This window comes from Aulonocara sp. 'chitande type north' Nkhata Bay, linkage group LG6 (assembly GCF_057382095.1).
Source record: "Aulonocara sp. 'chitande type north' Nkhata Bay isolate Kocher_YH1m ecotype deep benthic linkage group LG6, A_spYH_male_GT1.1, whole genome shotgun sequence".
Lineage (NCBI taxonomy): Eukaryota > Metazoa > Chordata > Actinopteri > Cichliformes > Cichlidae > Aulonocara > Aulonocara sp. 'chitande type north' Nkhata Bay.
Genome location: NC_141349.1, coordinates 4772679 through 4791814, shown reverse-complemented (window position 1 = coordinate 4791814; position 19136 = coordinate 4772679). Strand labels below are relative to the sequence as shown.

The following is a 19136-nucleotide window of genomic DNA, read 5'->3' as shown; positions in this document are numbered from 1 at the left end:
TTGACTGGTGATGAGAGTGATGTTTTATTTACAGAAGTGGAGCGACTGAACAGGTAGTGAGAAAAGACGAATGACTGAAAAAAACCTAGACTGGGAAAACTAAATGACAAACCTAAGCATGAAACGGGGAGCGGAGAATGCAGAGAGACGTAGATACACCGAGAAACACAGCTGACACTAATGGACATGATGAGAAGCAGACCTACAAAGTAAAACCGGAAACACACAGACTGTTTTGCAACAAAAACGCAGGGACCTGAACGGAGCACAGAGGGGAGACACAGGTAGGGATAATAACACGACAACCAACCCAAAGAATTAATACAGAATCAGAATAAACACCAAACACAAGATGAACCCAAAAAGAAACACAAAACGCTGGGTCAACGACCCAGGATCATGACAGAGACCCATAACTCTACAGTCCATTCATGTGGAATCTGAATTTATTAAAGTTTTAACTTTCATTTAAACTAACATTTGTTTGTAGAACGCACAATGCATTTCTGAACATCAGAAACTATTAATCACACACTAATATGGACATTTGTAAATCTTGTTTTGTTGTACCAGCATCATCTGGTACCAGAACGCCTGGAGTGAATACACACAGTGCAAATAACACTGAAATCCGAGACCTCCTGCTGAGCAGGGACACTGCTTAACCCAGTTTGGAGATAATGATGCTACCTTTGATCCATAAGGTATCAATGTCTTTGAGTGATGTCACTCCGTGGTGAAAATAAAACAGCTGCTGGCCATCCACAAACACACGAAATCTGCTTTGTTCACACCGAATCTCAATCTGTGAGGACAGAGCGAATGTTTAGTTAATTTTACAGTCTTTTTCTTTCAGGAGCGGTGTGCACTGAGTAGTTGCCATTCATTCGTGTACTCCTTGTTATTGCCGATCATTTCATGACACCCAAAATCACTCGGTAACAATAACATATCCATGGAATGTACTCTATTTTGCACTAACATATTCTACACATGTAATTTATATGTATAGCATAAACTCATAAATGCCATTACAGTATCAACAAGTTTATGGTACCTTGAAGGGCTGGTCTCTGATGAAGGGGAAAAAAGGAACAGCTTTGTCAACATCTCCCCAGGATCCAGACATGCAGGCTCTTCGTAGCACTTGTCTGTCCTTGAATCGAACACACATCTCCAGAGCCACATCAGGTGGAGGCTCCCTGGATGTGCCACAACCACATGTCAGGGCAATGTAGAACCTAACAGGGGGATGGATATACAGTATGAATCTGGCCACACCTTTCCTTAGATTATCACATAATAAATGAATTTTATATGCGGTGGTTTCTCAAAAGGGAATCCTACAATCAGGCATCGTTTTGGACTTGAATAATGGAGAAATCTCTGTAGGAGAGGCGATTACCATACTGATGTCACTGACTTTAAGCCCATCTTCACCCCTCAAAGTCACAGAGACCTGTTTTAAATTCTGTCTAGATAACATTTCTTCAGCATTCACTTCAAAAGTCTTTAAGGCAGCTGTCTCAAACTCAGAGCTGCTAGGGGCCACTGCTGGAATGCTTAAGTATTCAATCAGAACAAAAAAGAAAACATCCACAAATATTTCCAAAAATGTAGTTTTTTTATTTTAAATATTGTATAACGAGACAAAACTGCAGATGTAAGCACAATTGTTTTTCTCATGCTTAACTAACTCATCGGGCACTCTGCACTGGCTGCAGTGGTTATTATTATATTTACATGCTTTCATTTTCCGTTTCTCATCAGTAGCAACTCGTACTTTTTGACCCTCCTTTTTCTCCCTCCCTCGCCCTCACATGCACACAACAGGAGGGGCTGTCCCACACATTCCCCCTGCAGCACAGACTACACTGTCCATGATGCAACATTCTTAAAGGGGCTGTAACACTCTGCTCATGCTGCCTTCATATTAAATAATTTTAGAGGAATAGGTATGGAGGGAAGAAGGATCTCGTATATAATGTGGTAATACTGTGGGAAGGATGGAAAGTCAGTAATTACACAAAACATTTCTACCTATCAGGATGGGGATTCACAGTACCAATCACTATGATCCTTTTCCCCAGCTGCATTCCTCCTGGGATACGACCTCTGAAAGGAACTGCCTGCACACACAAGCATTTGCATAGAGCAACAAAATGCTGAAAAACCACAGTTAATTAAATTTGATTTAAATAATAAAGTTAAAAACTAAAAAATCAAAAGGCAAGCAAGTGGTGAGCCTAAATAATTTTGGATGAATCTAATGGAAATATATGGTACAATAAAATTACAAAAATTACTGAGAATTCAAGAATAAAGCTGAAAACGTTTAAGACAAAACGGAAAGAATACAAATGTGCTTTTTGTTGAAAAAATTAAATTCACTTCTGTAGCACCAAATCACAACAACAGTCACCTCCAGGCACTATATATTGTAGGGCAGTCACTGTGTAAATGGTAGCATAATCTGACCAGAAAAGGCTAAAGTGTTACTTTATTTCCAAAATGTTTTCTAAGTAAAGTGTAAATTGGATAAAAATAAAAATTTTACAAGATCCACTGCAAAATAAATAGAAAAATACACATTTTATATTATATTATACATCATGCATGCTTCCCTTAGGCAGTATCATCAGAAGGCATAGCATACATTTTCAGTGCTGTGCGGATGACACCCAGCTCTATCTGTCCATGAAGCCAGAAAACACACACCATTTACTTAAACTGCAGGAATGTCTTAAAGACATAAAGACCTCTAACTTTCGCTTCTAAATTCAGATTAAATTGGGGTTATTTGTACTCGGCCCTGACAATCTTAGAAATATGGTATCTAACCAGATTCAGTGCACATATTGAACATTTTCCATTTGCGCAACATCTCTAAAATTAGAAATATCCTGTCTCAGAGTGACGCTGAAAAACTAGTTCATGCATTTATTACTTCCAGGCTGGACGACTGTAATTCATTATTATCAGGATGTCCAAAAAACTCCCTGAAAAGCCTTCAGCTGATCCAAAATGCTGCAGCAAGAGTCCTGACAGGGACTAGAAAGAGAGAGCATATTTCTCCTGTTTTGGCTTCCCTTCATTGGCTTCCTGTTAAATCCAGAATTGAATTCAAAATCCTGCTCCTCACATACAAGGTCTTAAATAATCAGGCCCCATCTTATCTTAATGACCTTGTAGTACCATATCACCCTATTAGAGCACTTCGCTCTCGCTCTGCAGGCCTACTTGTTGTTCCTAGAGTATTTAAAAGTAGAATGGGAGGCAGAGCCTTCAGTTTTCAGGCCCCTCTTCTGTGGAACCAGCTTCCAGTTTGGATTCAGGAGACAGACACTATCTCTACTTTTAAGATTAGGCTTCAAACTTTCCTTTTTGCTAAAGCATATAGTTAGGGCTGGACCAGGTGACCCTGAATCCTCCCTTAGTTATGCTGCAATAGACGTAGGCTGCCGGGGATTCCCATGATGCATTGAGTTTTTCCTTTCCAGTCACCTTTCTCACTCACTATGTGTTAGCAGACCTCTCTGCATTGAATCATATCTGTTATTAACCTCTGTCTCTCTTCCACAGCATGTCTTTTATCCTGTCTTCCTTCTCTCACCCCAACCGGTCGCAGCAGATGGCCGCCCCTCCCTGAGCCTGGTTCTGTCAGAGGTTTCTTCCTGTTAAAAGAGAGTTTTTCCTTCCCACTGTCGCCAAAGTGCTTGCTCATAGGGGGTCATATGATTGTTGGGTTTTTCACCGTATGTATTATTGTAGGGTCTACCTTACAATATGAAGCACTGTTGTTGTGATGTGGCGCTGTATAAATAGAATTGATTTGAACTGACATGAAATGACATGAAATTCAAATATATTGTGTTTATTTATTACACTGAAACTGATTAATAAGCTATTAATAATGTAACTGTTATTGACATGATGCACAGCTTATTTGTGATTAAAATAACAAACTTTACATTTTAAATTTCCATCAAAGATGAAATAGTTTTGTTTTATTTTGTTACTTGCAGCCTTCACATCAAAGTGTGTTTGCTTGATATTCATGTGACATTACCAGTTTTCTCTCAGTGTCTCTGTCAGGAGGGTCAGTATTTGCTTTTCTAGGCTCAGTCCCACCTCTCTGTGGTAAATTCCATTTCTGAAAGGAAGCAAAAAAAATGATTGCAACTTCACCGGAAGTGTAGATAGATAGATAGATAGATAGATAGATAGATAGATAGATAGATAGATAGATAGATAGATAGATAGATAGATAGATAGATAGATAGATAGCGTGACAATAAATACATCACAATTACATAGACAATTATTTCGGTTTACAATAGAAAGCTTGGTATTTACTTCACTCCTGCTGGCCGAATGAAGTCAAAGCATAGGTCACAGTTTGATCACGTGCCCTCAAAGCGTGAACAAGGCAGGAAGCTATTTGAGTTGAAGTTGACCTTCAAAATATAAGCTTCAGATTTGAACTCGTGCTACAAACTTCGTAATAACAAATCAGAAGCTCACTTACGAGCAATTTACATGTTCAGTTGATTTATAATTTACCAGAAAAGAATGAAGTGAGTATTTTTACAGACCGGAGCTGAATCTTCTATCACGACCATCAACCCTTCTACGCGTATTGTTAAACCAATTATTAACTTGCTCAAGAACTGATATTGGAAAAGTAAAGTTGGAATATGGGATAACCATAATATAATTTCGATATAAGACTTAAGTTGATTGTATTAGTTTTATTTTTCTTTCTTTGTGCGCGTGTGTTTATTTTTATTTAAAAAACAAGCAAACACTGGGCCTTTATTTTGGTGGCTCTAAGCGGAAGAGTCGCTTTACTTACTTCTGCCATTTTAAAACTACCTGTACTAGAACAGGTTGATAGTTTTCAAAGCCAAGAAAGCTTAGGTTGTGTCTAAACAGCCACCTGAGAAATAGATCGAAATCAGAAACGGAAAGTAATGAAGTAGTTTGTCAGCCTGCTTCGTCTCTGTGTCCCCTCTCTGCTTGGTCACTTACCTTCCTGCCCTGCGCTGCTGTCAAACTGTGTGTTTCAGCCATGTTAACCTGAAGGGAACAAAAAGCAAAGAAATAAGCTGCAGATCCAGTTTGTCTGCTGGTCGCTGAATGAACAGTGACGCAAAGCTTAATCTCAGCACACACACACACACACACACACATTTTTGATAATCAGCTGCCCTGCATGCCTTCCTGTTTCTAACAAGTGCGCTCATTGTGAGGCTACAACTTAAGGCAAAATAAAATAAATCCGCTTCAAGCACAGCAAATTAAATACAATATGTCTTATTTACTTCAAAAGCTTCAAGTTTACAAGTCTCATATTTTTCATACTGCCAAGAATTCTCGAAAAAAGTGCCTGAAAGAATGCAGTCAATTTATTTACCTTCATGTCTGAGGATAAAGTGCAGAGTTCACGCAAAAGCTCAGCGGGAGAAGATACATTTGTTCGGTGGTGTGCCGTGTCAGCTGTCCACTGAATATTTATATTATTAAATATAATATTTAGATTTAATATTTAACATTTGATGAAAAGTTACAAATATTTTACTAAATGTTGTAAAAAATTACTCGAAAAAATATGTTTTTGTAAGGTTTTGAGCTAAATGTGGAAAAATGTTGCCGTTAATTTCAGCATGTTTCACTTTACAAACGGCGCCCCATACAGAAATGTTTCTTAAACCAGGTAATCAAACTTGGTCTGCATTTCTATATTTGTTAATACAATGCAGAATATAGATATGCAGAGTAAAACAACTCAAGTGCACAGAAGAAATCACGATTTAAAAAACAAACAATAAAACTGATTTGACTTTGAGCTGTAAATCTATTCGTCCATCACTCAGTAATTCTCAAATTGAGAGCATCATTAAAAATAAAGACAAACAACAAATATTTTTACTGTTTTTCAAGGGGAATATATTTTTGAAGCTCTACAGTAGGACAGTGCATGAGGCCAAATACAAACAGAACCACTAGACTTATCTTAATTGTTACTACCTTTAGATACACAATAGTTTTTAATCGGATACAATCAGTGTTCCTATCCCATTTGAGATATCAGGATATAAAGAATAGACTCAATCCATAAATACTCACAGTGTCTGCAGCCGAGCTGTGGAGCTTATTTTTACCTGTCTGTGGGCCTGAAATTGCATTTCTAATGTGGTTTAGAGAATACTGAAACACTTCTTGTTGTGACTTTTCTGAAGTCACAAATGAAGAATCAAAGAATGGGAGGAAGCAGAGGACATGGAGTCACAGGAATGGGCTGAGCTGCAGGAAACGGGAAATGCAAGCAGCCTTAGAACAAGAGGCTACAGTGCACTCGCTGCATACCGTGTTCTACATGCTGGGCACCACATGAAAGCATCTGTTGGTAGCTACAGTTTCTTCTGATTACACTAAACAGATACTTATCAGTGATTTGCTGTAATAACAGAAACAAAGCTAGCAGGGATATTCACATGTGAAGAAGCTCCACCCCTTCTAACCAGAATGAAAATGTGATACTGTGCATATGTTAGTGTATGAATTGAAGGAATGACATACAACCAGAACAGTACAAAGCAACAGCAGGAAAAGCTACAACCTAAATAAAATGTGGGTTTATGAGATTTTCAAATCAGTACATGCTGTTTTGACTGACACATTTTATGCAGCATCCAAACTGTTTTGGAAAATGACAAAATGGCTACAGTGACGTTTAAAACTACAGATAATGAATGCAACAACATTTCAGACATCTTCACAGAAACAAAATGACTATAAAGAGATGAAAAATGCGCACAAGTTATTAAAACGCAGAGAGAAAATCGGTACAAAGAGAAACAAAATAATACACAGTCTATAAGGTAATTTGGTAAAGTGAATGCTATCAAGTGGGTTTTCCTTCAGCACATATCAGTGTTTGTTGTTGCAGTATTCTAGAACCTTAGCATCCACCAGGTCTCTAGAAATCCATCTAGTGTTAGGGTTCAGTTAACACAGTAAATGGGCCTTTCTACTACAAGGCTCATTCCTCAGTCACACACTTTCATACAGTGCTTTCATCTATGCATAAACACTTTTTCCCCACACACACAGTCAAACCCTGATGGATGCATGAGGGGCAGAGAAGGTTATGTATCTTGCATACACATGGACTGTAGGAGCTGGGGATTGATTGGTTGTGGCTGTAGAGTTTGAGAGTTAACATACATCCCATCATCCATCTTGTTCCACTTAATGAATTCAGGGTAGTCAGGGTATTCACAGGGAGAACATCCAAACTTCAGAGGGTGGAGTTTTCTGTGAAGCAACAGTGCTAACCACCTCACCACCGCCAGTACGTTTTTTATAGAATTTCCCTATTTAAAAAATTCCACCCATCCATCCATTTAGACAGGTTGGATCACATAAGTTGGATGAGGCCTGTAATCAGAGTAATTGACAGAGTAATGCCCCAACTATGACTAATACCACTAAGGCAGGATGGGATGTACTGAACTGCCAGGTCATGCAAATATACAAAAACTGGACTCACTGATACTTTGACATTTTGATACAAAGGCAAACATATCAATTTGTAAAAACTGTGACATAAAACAAGAATGGGAAACCATTTTGAACAAGCCTTTATTAAAAGTTTGAACATACATAAAAAAAAACATTTATTGCAACGTATAAAAATTACAAAAACAGAAATAAGCAGTGAAAAAGTTTATAGTTCATTTAATTTAAGTATTTTTTTTAAACTGTCTTCAGGTAAAAAACATTAATATTTTTAAAAAAACACTGAAAAACTGAGAGATAAATACAGTCGTGTAAAGCAAAGATATAAAAGGTCCCATTAATTAATATTTTAAAAAAAACAACAAGAGAGAAATGATTTATTTTAGCTGCATTGATCAATGTCTCTCAAATGAATTGCCCTTTCCAATGAAGTATTCAATGTGACACAAATCACGTAAAATAATGCCAGCACCTACCTGAGACTGAAATACTTACTCTGTATTACAAAGAGTAAAACATTCATTTAGAAATCCTGCATGGCTTACTTTAAAATGCCAGTGCAACAAATGGACAGCTCAGTACTTTATATAGAGTTGTCGTTGTGTCTCATATAAGATATAACATATAACTAAGAACAGGATAAGCATCAAGTGCTTTTACACTTTTCATAACAATATGTCATCAAATGTCAGATATACAGTTTTCCTACTACCTTTAAACCAGTTTTCCTAGTAGGAATGAGAACGATGCTCCCACAGCCAAACCCAGGACCAAGAAGAAGGTCATCAAAGAGCCAGCTGTCTCGCAATCCTTACACCGCACCAACCTGAAGGAGACGAAAACACACAGTTACAACACTATCCAGTACAGTGAACACAACACACAGAGAAGTCGATTCATCTTTTTCATTTATTCTTCAACAAAAACACATGAAAGTTTTTCACAAACCATCAGTACAAGTGAAGTGCTTGTGTCTTCATGTTGCCTGTATTACTTTGGTTTACTTCCTGTTTTATTTTGAAGGTTTAAAACCTCATGTGGCTTTCTGTTTCCTCCCTGTTGCCTTTCTCTTCCCTCTCTTGTTAATGCCTGATAAAGTTCAGTGTTGGTCTCCTTTTTTCCCCTGTGTTTAGTCTGTTTTTGTTGTATTCATTGTTGAAAGTTTTTTGTCATTTGGGATGTGTTTTCTCTCAATTATTGTGCAGCAGTTTGTTATTTTTTAGTTATTAGTTAAAGTACCTTATTTACTTCCTATAAATGTATCCTAGTTTGCTTTTTGTTCTGCAGTAGGGCTGGTGGAGGGTTTCAGGGATCCCTGAACACACAAACTCCCTGAGCGGACACTTGGACCACTGTGAGCAACAGCAGACGTGTGCACTGTGGTCACGCAGGCATCGAATCCATCCAAGTTACATGGTTTAATAAAGTAATCAAATTACAGCATTTACATTTATGTTAGACTACTTTTAATTAAGTGCTTTAGCCCCACTTACAATGAAAATTAAAAAAAAATCTTGTTCATGACCTGTGTAGTATGCTAACACAATTGGAAGTAAAAATAACTTGAACTCCAACTTTGAAAACACAACTTTCTTTCTTTCTTTCTTTTTTATAAAGCTGTGACTTGTATTATGAGTCTGTGGTCTGGGAGAGAGTCCTGTAACTCTGTCTGCAAAATACAGCATATAATGACCAATGTTGGGCAATTAATTATATAGTTACTTCTTCAAAAAAGTAACTGAGTTTTGCAAACAGCAATTTTTTTGCAGCTGTTTATCTAAAAATGCAGCCAAGGCGTTTTTTAAATAAACACTTCAAACTTTCTACAGAACAATCAGCTGTTCTGCATCAAATCTGAATCCACACAAATTATTTGTGCCACTCCAAAAAATAATTTCTGTCCACTATGAGATGAAGGAGAACAACAGCCTGATACCTGCAGGCCTGACAGCAGCAGATGTATCACTGCTGTAACACCTGTAACATTCAGCAGTCGCCTCGTTGTTCTGACACACACAACAAAACTACTGACTACACTACACACTAACTACACAAGATTTGCGCTAAACGTCGCAATACACCGCCGTCACCCCTAAAACTTTCCCCCTTCCTAAACAACTGTTGCCATATCATTTTTTCATTGGTTGACACGGTACATTTTTCGACCAATAGGAAAGGGTTTGTTTTTTTTTTGTCTTTGCTCACAGGCTTTCGAGTGTTTTCCTTATAAAACGTCGTTTTTACCGTTTCTTCCCGCAGTAACTATAAACAACGACAGTATTCAGGAAGAAAACCAAACATTGCAGATATTTTATCATAACTGGTTTTATGTGGCCGATCAACACAATTTAAAAACTGGTATAAAGTCCACACTTTTTCCACCAATTGTTCCGTCTGTCCTGCTCACATCTCCAAAGATTGTACATGTTGTCATGACCGTGGCTTCACTCCACATCAGCCACGCCGCTTTGCTAGCTAAAACACCGGTGTCAGCACATAAGGACGCTGTCATAGCCTGTCAACAACGTTGATTAGCTGCGTATATACGAATGTGAATCACATTATTGGCTGGACTATGGGATAAGGTGGCATCGTTCTAATCCCATACTCTGTCAGTGCGCCGCAGGGCAGCTGTGGCTACAATGTAGCTTGACATCACCAGTATGTGAATGTGTGTCTGAATAGGTGGATGACTGAATGTAGTGTAAAGCGCTTTGGTGGTACTTAGGGACTAAGTAAAGCGTTATACAAATACAGGCCATTTACCATTTACCATATGGGAGCAGCCAGTCACTTACTAACACTGCAAAACAGAATTGTTAAAGTTTTAATTTTAATTTCAATTCCGGTTAAATTTTTTTCTTTTTTGCGCACAACACAGATTTTCTGTGCGCAGAGACCGTGTCAGCAGTGCGCACGTGCGCAGCTTAGAGGGAACTTTCCCTGACCCTGTTCAAAATTCACACCAAAAGATTTTGCAGTTGCACCATCCAGCCACTAGGTGCCACAAGACATTCTTCTTCTTCTTGGGTTTTGTTCAGCCAGAAAATTGTGCTGAATGTCTTTGTTTTGTTCCACTGAAGTCTGTGACTTGAATGACATGTTTCACAAGAAACACAGGAATGGTGTGCATGTGTCAGTGGGTGTAGTGTTCTCAGTCAGTGGTAACATACATATAAGGTGCCATATAAAGTAGGCGGTCTGCACCTTTGGCAGATTTATTTCTTTATTTCGGCTGAAATAAATCCCATGTTACATTTTATGTGTAGCTCATGTGCCCAACATGTGGGGACTCGGAGCTGTGACTGGCTTCTTCTGTCTGTAATTCTTGAGTTTGTTAAAGTGAAGCAAGGATTCAGTTTTCACCTACTTTCAGGTACAAACGCTTAATTTAATTTAAATATTCAAACAAATCAAATAAAACTCCAATGGAAATTTTCTCATTCTTATTTTTTATTTTAGATTACTGTTTTATAGAGAGATTTTCTTCTCACTCTCACACAGTAAAAGTCCCTCACTATGCACCTGTGGCACTTTGACCTTATGCTGCTGCTGTAACACAATCACGTTCCTCGTGGGATCAGTAAAGTATTGATTTATCTTGTGCTTCAAGCTCCATCACATCTGCCTCATTGTAATCAAGTTGTGGAAGTTTTCACGTGTTAGCACACAAACTAAGTCACATCATTAAAGAGCAGTTTATATCCTATAGAGGGATTTTTTTTAAATTGGGGTCTGTTGAGGACTCACTGTGGAGCGTAGGCCATGCAGAGGCTTGCCAGGTATCCATTCGAGAAGGCAAACAGAGCCATGATGACGACAAAGGCACAGTCGTGGCGGAAGACGGCAGTTAGTTTAGAGTCCTGGACATTACATAACATGACCAGAGGGATGAAGACCAGGCGAGAAAACACGACGGCAGGAAACCAACGACTCTCCTTCGACGGCTGCACAAAAACATACAGAAATCAGTCGCTGAAGTTATCTGTAACATCGCAACTTCAAAGTCAGATTACGTGTAACATAATGACTCAATGAGTGCTGTGTGGATTTCAGCTATCAGTCCTCTGGAGTCAGTAGACACGCCTGCATTTCCAAATCACATGATTTAAGATGATCTAGCAGCAAGACGCAGCCTCACTGAGTCTCAGTTTCAACTTGTGTCAAAAGTCTGGACTTTAAACTATAAAGTTTGTGGATTTCATCTGTTATTGTTTCACATCACAATAACCATGCAACAAAATAACCGTGCTTATATTGTCTATAATGTGGACACATGTAACTGTAAATAACTAATAACTAATAACGATGCTATCAAACTATTTAAGTAATATATTTAGACTATGGACACTGTAAAAATTCCAATACTAAAACAACATTTCTTTTTATTGTTTTCATAATCAAAATGGTATTTATTGAAATCCTTCAGTAAAGGCCGTTTTCCACAGGAATCCTTTGAAGTGGAAAAAAACACCTCCAGTCCTCACGAAACAATATTCGATTGGTTTGTTGATTTCTATCTTAGAAACAAAAATGTTTGAAGAAGGCAGGCTGCAGACTCACCCACTGGACGATGTATGGGGTTGTGCGACCGGCCAAGTCCATGACATTGAAAACAATGAAACAGCAGACACAGGTGAACACATTGTCTGTTAGGAAGAGGAAGCAGAGGGTGGACTATAAGGAAGAATTCATCGGTGAGCGAGGAATTTTTGCAGAAAGTTTTCAATGGCCTGAGGGTTTCTCTTTCTCTTTAACTTGGTTAGACCATTACACAAACTTGTGCTGAACACATAACCTGCTCTGGAGTCATATGGTCAACCAGATGCTTCTGTAGTCTGCAGTAATGCTGTAATGATGTCTTACCCCATTCAGCATTGTCGTAGACAGTCCTTACTCGCACCGTGATGACAGGAAACACCGACAGGGTAACAGCAAAGACACACGTCACGCACAGAGCCATCAGCCAGATCTGAGAAACACAGGAAGGTGTTAGTCAGTGATTCCAGTAAGGAGGCATTTGGGAACGCGTGTGAAGATAAGCTCCAGGACTACACGAGGAACATTTTTCATCTGAGGTTAGCAAAAGTGTATCAGCTCTTTGATAGAAGACTTTGTACAACCTCTCAGAGCCAGCTTCCACTATTACATTAGACTGCGCCATCATAACAATTTTGGGTTGTTAGATTTGGAGCCGCGGACCAGTATGTCTCTATGTAGGCAAAAGTCTAAACAGTTTAAAACATGTTACTGTGATCAACAGAGGAGGTTTGAGGGGTTTAGTCAATGCTAGCAGAAGAAGTTTAAAAAATGGACACCAAAGCTAACGTTCACCTTCTTAAAGACAGCCAGGACTGAGGAATGTTCCTGATTCTCCTCTTGCTTACTGAGCTTCCCGTTTGCCTCCAGGTCCTTTTTATTTTTTTCTTTGAAAGGAAAAATCAAAAGAATCAGTTGTAAGCCTCATTAACACTGAACGTAGCTCGGCTAACATGTCAGCTATCTAACATAACGCTGAAAGAAATCATATTTTTATTCATTATACTTAATGAGAACCAACCTGTGCTCTCAAGGAAGACCTCCTCCACTTTATCAGGCTGATGTCTGTTCAGATAGAAATCAGCAAACTTCTGCAGAGGAGTCAACATTTTCAGAAGACTGTAATGTGGCTTTTCTTCCACTGACATGATTCAATTCATTTTTTTAGTTAATATATGACACAGATTTTTCAGTTCAGTTCAAAACAGTCATTTTCATGTCCTTTTGTGATAGTGATTTTATGTGGCGTCTCCATACCAGGCGTGGCAGCAGCAGGTAGCATACCAGAGTCCCCAGAGTAGCCACACAGGGTGTTATGAAGTATCCCAGTGCAGCCGAGCTTTGATCTGATTTACCTGCAGGCAAACAGCTTCATTTACACCTCCAAACTCCAGTAATTTTACATTTTTTTACAGTGTGATACTGGTATATTTAAATTACTAACGATGAAATAAAAAAATAAATACATTTTGCCTGTGAGGAGGATCAATGCTTACCTAAAATAGAGAAGAGCATGGCTAAGGCGGCAAAGATCCCAGCGAGGCCCTGACCACTCATGAACAGAGTGCTGTAACGAGGGGGTAAGAGGCCCACCATACCGAAGAGACTGCCCTGCAGCACTGCTCCGCACACTGCACTCACACAAGGTACATGATTAGTTAGACTATAATTATAGTCTACATATATATACATACACATATATATATACACATATATATACTTAGACTATAATTCTTGGCATATTTTTGATAAAGACAATAAGCCTGAAAAGTATTTACAATTTAATGTTTGAACTACGTTGTGATTTGCCAGTGCCAAATGTAACATTTAGGGATCTGATACAAACATTTTACAGCTGCTACATAGTTCATCTGTAGCTGTAAAAATGTTACTGCAGTCATGGGATCGTTTGAGTGAACCTACTGTTAATGAACCAGATGGTTGCCATAGTAATGGAAAAGAAGTTGTCCGGCTCCATGGGGACCTTGACCAAAGCAGCAGTGAGAGAGAAAAGGAGGAAGATGCCGACCAGGCTGAAGGGCACACGAACACGCTCCCTCACGCTGCACAGAGACATGTTTTCATTACCATCAGATAACAGAGGAGATAATCAGACTCTTTAGTTTTCAGGTAAACCTGGTCCTGTCCTGTCCACTAAGGACAGCTTGGTTCAACTTTTATTAACATTGACATCATATTTCTGTCAGTACCAGCCAGCTATGCTTACAGACTATTGCAGTAATTCCTAACAACATTACAGAGATTTGGAGCAGATGTGCTCGTTCATTCAGTCAGTTTAAAGAAAAAAACATTAACATTACTACTACTGCTACTGCTTAAAGCAAAACAAATACAAATAAATACATTAATCATATAATTAACTCTAATTCAAAAACTCAATGAATGTAAATTCTTTGTTGTTACTGTCCCACCCATCTGCAACAGCGCACCTGGAACGCTAACATCATGGAGGGAGGGTCAAGGGTCAAGTCTGGAAGAATTTGCGGCAGCATCTATTCTGTGTTTGTAATAGTCCACTATGAAAAAGTGCAATGAAAAATCTGAAAAGCTGATGACCAAAATGCTTTCCCTCACTGTGTCTTGGATTTCACTGTAGTTATAGTCAGTGTAATACTTGCTGGAAAGCATTTATTAAAATGAACATGTTATGTTGCCATTGCATGAGAAACTAGGGTCACTCATAACATTTCAGTAAATTTATGTTTCTGGATCTATTTATTTCTTATCTTTATCCTTTTACAAAGTTAGGAAAGTAGATTGCATCTTTGTATTATGGTTATGATGTTGTCTTACACATAAAGAGTGATACATGGCCTCTTCTTCAAAGTAATAACTACAGCTTATTTATTTCACTTTGGTATCAGAGGATACCTGAAGCCAAAGTGTCAGAGATTTAAAAACTTTAAAGGTCTTGTTCTTGTGACTCAAACTTAATCTAGAAGAGCCATTCAAGCAGTTTTAGTGCTCTTAACACTCACCGCTGATACAGGAAAGAGTTGAGAAGGGTAAACAGCAGCTGTGGCAGTTGGGAAAGCAAAGCCATCCAGCTGTCATAGCTATAGTCTTTGGGAGAAGTTCCTGATGTGCCAGTTGAGTTGAGACGTTCATTGAAATACTTAAAGAGGAAGATTAAAAAAAGCAATTTACTATAAAAGGACATACTGTACATGCTATAAGATTCAAGTAACAGAATAAACACAGAAAGAACAAGAATGATTTGAATCCCTGTGCAAAATTGCAGACATGTTTTTTTTAACTTATTTTCTTCTCAGTAGTGTATCATGAAAATCCTAAATAAGAATAAAATACAAGCAGTTTTTAAGTAAAATCATCATTATTTCATTATTTTAATAATAAAATCATTTAATTAAAATGTATACATTGAAACAAACTGACCTGCCTACCTACACAATTCATTTTCAAAGTTAACAGTGCTAACATGTGATACAGGGATAGACGATAGTCAAGATGGTCTCAATTTAGAGTAAAGAATCTGCTGCTAAAAATGTGGAAAATGACGTGAACATGAAACCTTAGATGCTGTGATGAAAAAATTCCAGGGCAGCAGAGTTCCTAGACCGAGCACAAAGATAATCAGGGCCACAGCCTGTCCGCTGTGAAAACAAAATACAAGTGAGAAGAAGCGCCAACCAGTGTAAAAGAATCCTCCAATGTAAAGGAGGATTCTTTTAGATGTGTGTATATCTCTAGGAATCAGACTCACCGGTCAACAGGTGCACTCTTTTCATTCGACATCCTGATAGTTTGTCACGTCTCTGCGGATGTCAATAGAAGACCCTTAATAATGATTAAAATTATGTGTTTCCATCACATGTACTGACTGAGTAAATGCTCTGTCGACTGCAGGAACAGAAACTTTTTTTTGTTCTTGTTTCTTTTGTACAACCATTTAAAAATACTAGTATAACTCAAATGAGAGAACAGTCAGGTGTCACAATAAGTTGCCCCACAAATTATTTGTGACTGTAAAAATTTGTTTGTCTGCCACAAGACAGAGGAGAACACCACAGGGATAAAAGTGATCTCCTGCCAAAAACTGATTTCCCGTATTTGACAAAAACGGATTGCTCATATTTAAAATGCTATAAATAAGTTGTTGGTCTATAATATGTAAAACATGTGTCAAAATTGACCCTCATGAATGACATCAAGTAATCATGGGCCACAAACAACATCCCTGTAACAATCAAGTGGACAAAAAGGACCGGATTGGTTATAATGTAAGTACAATAACACAGAGTTATAAGGATACTTGACAAACAGGTAATTTATACATTTTATATATAACCCTGTTGTAAACCTTGTTCACCGAAGTCTATTTACCAACATACGTAAAGATATTACACATAAAAAACACACGGAAACATTGGAAATCAGTTTTTGGCAGGCAACACTTTTTGGCACAACATCTGTCCGCACTATTGGGGCTGAACCACGTGTTAATGATGGAGGGGTGGGGGGTATGCAATATGTTCAGTTTGAGAATTTATATTTCGTGTTAACTGTAGTTAAAGGTGTTAATGCTATCTTATTTTAATAAACAACACTGTCATATGCAAAACTAGGGTGGCAAGACATCATTGTAGTGTGGCACATGCCACCCCATGCCGCAGGGTTTGTCCATCCGAGACTGGCTGTGAGACATCGACTTGCGTCATTAATATGGTTTAACGTCACATCTCCACATGTTGTCTTATCACATTATTCTACTTTATTTCTTAATCTACTGAAAGGAACATAATACATGTTCAACGGATTAAAGCATATTGCTGTTTTTTTTAAATATCTGTAACAACTGCCTGACTAAAGAAACTTTAGAGGATGGATCATTAAAGTGATATTAACTTTGAATAAATATATGTGTCTCGTTATTCTAGCGACGGAAGCTGCGTTTGAGTTTAATTAACCCCAACTTTAATTGTTTTGATGAATTTAAATTTACCCAGCAAGTTAAAAGACGAGTAACCGATACATTAAGTAGTAACAAGTACACGTGTTCCGATTCTTTATGCGATATAAACCAAACCGACAATTAACATCCAAAAGCCAAACGCTGTGTTGAAGCAAGCTAATAAAAACAAAGCACTCGAGTCGGAGCTGACCTGCGAGTCGAACAACGTCTTCTTCTGGGTATCCCTGGATGGATGAATGAAAACGCGGTGAAGAAGATGGTTGTGGGAAAACGTGCCGCCAAAAGCGTTAGAACAAGGAAATGATGAAATGAAACATGATGCGTCGGAACTTCGAATTAGTTCGAGTGCTTCCCCCGCTTCCAACCCACTCAAGGATTGTGCTAATTACTCTAAGGATTGTAACATACAGTCCTATTAAGCATTCAAATTAAGTTGTTCTTCTTTTAACTAGAACTTGGCAGAGATGATGAGCCCCTTAGATGGGTGAGAAACCAGAAGAGACAAATATGGAATGACATTTATGTTACAACAAATGCACGAGCAAATAATAATAATAATAATAATAATACTAATCTGAGCAAATAATTGCATTTCACTGGCGGAATTAAATTCCTCGCGCGTAAATTCAATAACCCGCGCGCGTATGAAGTTATGTGGAGGCGGAGCCCAAAGTAGGACGGGGTCCTTATATGATAGCTGGACACTATAGGTTACTTGGTTAATCTGAGTTACTCTTATGCAGCTATGAAGTGCTCTTTTAAACCGTATTTGTTTACAGTTTGAAAAATAAAGTTTGCAAAATTAATTATTAACAGTTATTGTTTGCTGTACAGCAGTGGAAATACGCATAACTGTCACTGGATTACTTTAATGTTGAAGAACCAGAGGATTCTATGGCAGGTTTTAAAGCATCTGCAGTGCTGTCCCATTAATCTGCTGTACAGTATTGCACAGCTTCTATGATTTAAAAAAAAAAAAAACAACTCACAACGAGGACCAGGAAAGGAAGAGTGGATCAGAATCTGGCAATTATACATTTGGCCAAAATCCAGACAGTTAAACCATCCAGCAGAAAGTTGCTCAGTCTGCATCAACAGTGAATTTTGGAGGTGGGAACATGATGGTGTCTGTTTTTCAGTATTTCAGCAGCAGTAGGCTACAGTCACACTTCAAATAATTAAACAATGAATGGAAAAACATACCAAGACATTCTTGATAAAAATCTGCTGCTAGATGATGCCATGGTGCCCTAAGTTCATCCCAAAATGTGTTATGTTTTTAAAGAAAGTGCTGTCAAGAGAAATTGAACCGCACAGTTGAGTTGGTTAGAAATATGCTGTATAATATTATATAATAAGCTAAAGTCATTGATATCCAGTTATTTAAAAAGCAATAGCTATTATTCATTTACTACTCCTGCATGAGGTTTGTGTAATCAAAGAAAACATCAGTCATGCTATCCTTATGTGATTTTCACAGCACCACAATGTTCTTAGAGGATGCTTAAAAAGAACAAATTGTCTGTCAGTTGTTTAAATAGAATTGGAAAAGGCAGAAGAAGACGAAAGTAAAGATCAAAGCTGCTGATGACACCCACCACACTCATGTCATCGGTGAACTTGATGATGTGTCTCTAACTGTGCATTGCTGCACAGTCGTCAGTCAGCAGTGAACAGCAGTGGGCTGAGCACACAGCCCTGAGGGGCTCCAGTGCTCAGTGTAGTGGTGTTGAGATGCTGTTACCGATCCGAACTGTCTGAGGTCTCTCCGACAGAAAGTCCAGGAGTGGGGTTCGACTTCCTCACCAACACATCATTCTGAGCGTCAAACCGTGCAGAAGTTGTTCAGTGCATCTGGTATGGAGGCGTCACCCTGGCAGGCAGGTGTCGTCTTCCTGTAGTTAGTGATGGCATGGATGCCGTGCCACATGCGCTTTGTGTTGCAGGGTTGACTTGAGCATATAGCTATATATGCTATAACAATTTAAAGCATATAAAATTCATAACTGAAGATTATCAGTGTTGTCTTCAATCAGATGATTTAGACCTTGACAGGTTGAACTGTGACATCAGAGTTTAATCTTCCTGCATATAAGAAACGTTGAATTCAGTCTCAGTT

At 38.3% G+C, this 19136-nt stretch overlaps 2 protein-coding genes across 3 annotated transcripts; both read right to left on the bottom strand.

Annotated features, from left to right (window-relative positions):
• On the bottom strand, nt 1-6231 carry LOC147327094 (galectin-related protein-like). Of its 2 annotated transcripts, none has more exons than XM_086294705.1 (6): nt 6130-6231; nt 5032-5079; nt 4070-4153; nt 2041-2129; nt 1058-1241; nt 1-805 (listed from the first exon to the last, which is right to left on the bottom strand). In XM_086294705.1, the coding sequence occupies exons 2-6, from the start codon at nt 5071-5073 to the stop codon at nt 662-664; spliced, it is 543 nt and encodes a 180-aa protein (XP_086150831.1). In that variant the 5' UTR covers nt 5074-5079; nt 6130-6231; the 3' UTR covers nt 1-661. The 2 variants fall into 2 exon arrangements, with proteins under 2 accessions (XP_086150831.1, XP_086150830.1); XM_086294704.1 differs by lacking the exon at nt 6130-6231 and adding an exon at nt 5417-5456.
• A 1400-nt stretch (nt 6232-7631) lies between these two features.
• LOC147327093 (equilibrative nucleoside transporter 2-like) lies at nt 7632-17340 on the bottom strand. The gene is made up of 13 exons (XM_086297473.1): nt 17208-17340; nt 15809-15860; nt 15617-15698; nt 15063-15199; nt 13987-14126; nt 13560-13694; nt 13321-13418; nt 13085-13154; nt 12859-12950; nt 12391-12496; nt 12088-12173; nt 11275-11471; nt 7632-8350 (listed from the first exon to the last, which is right to left on the bottom strand). Exons 2-13 carry the CDS (start codon nt 15838-15840, stop codon nt 8239-8241), a joined length of 1287 nt encoding a protein of 428 aa, XP_086153599.1. The 5' UTR covers nt 15841-15860; nt 17208-17340; the 3' UTR covers nt 7632-8238.
• Between the last annotated feature and the right edge of the window lie 1796 nt (nt 17341-19136).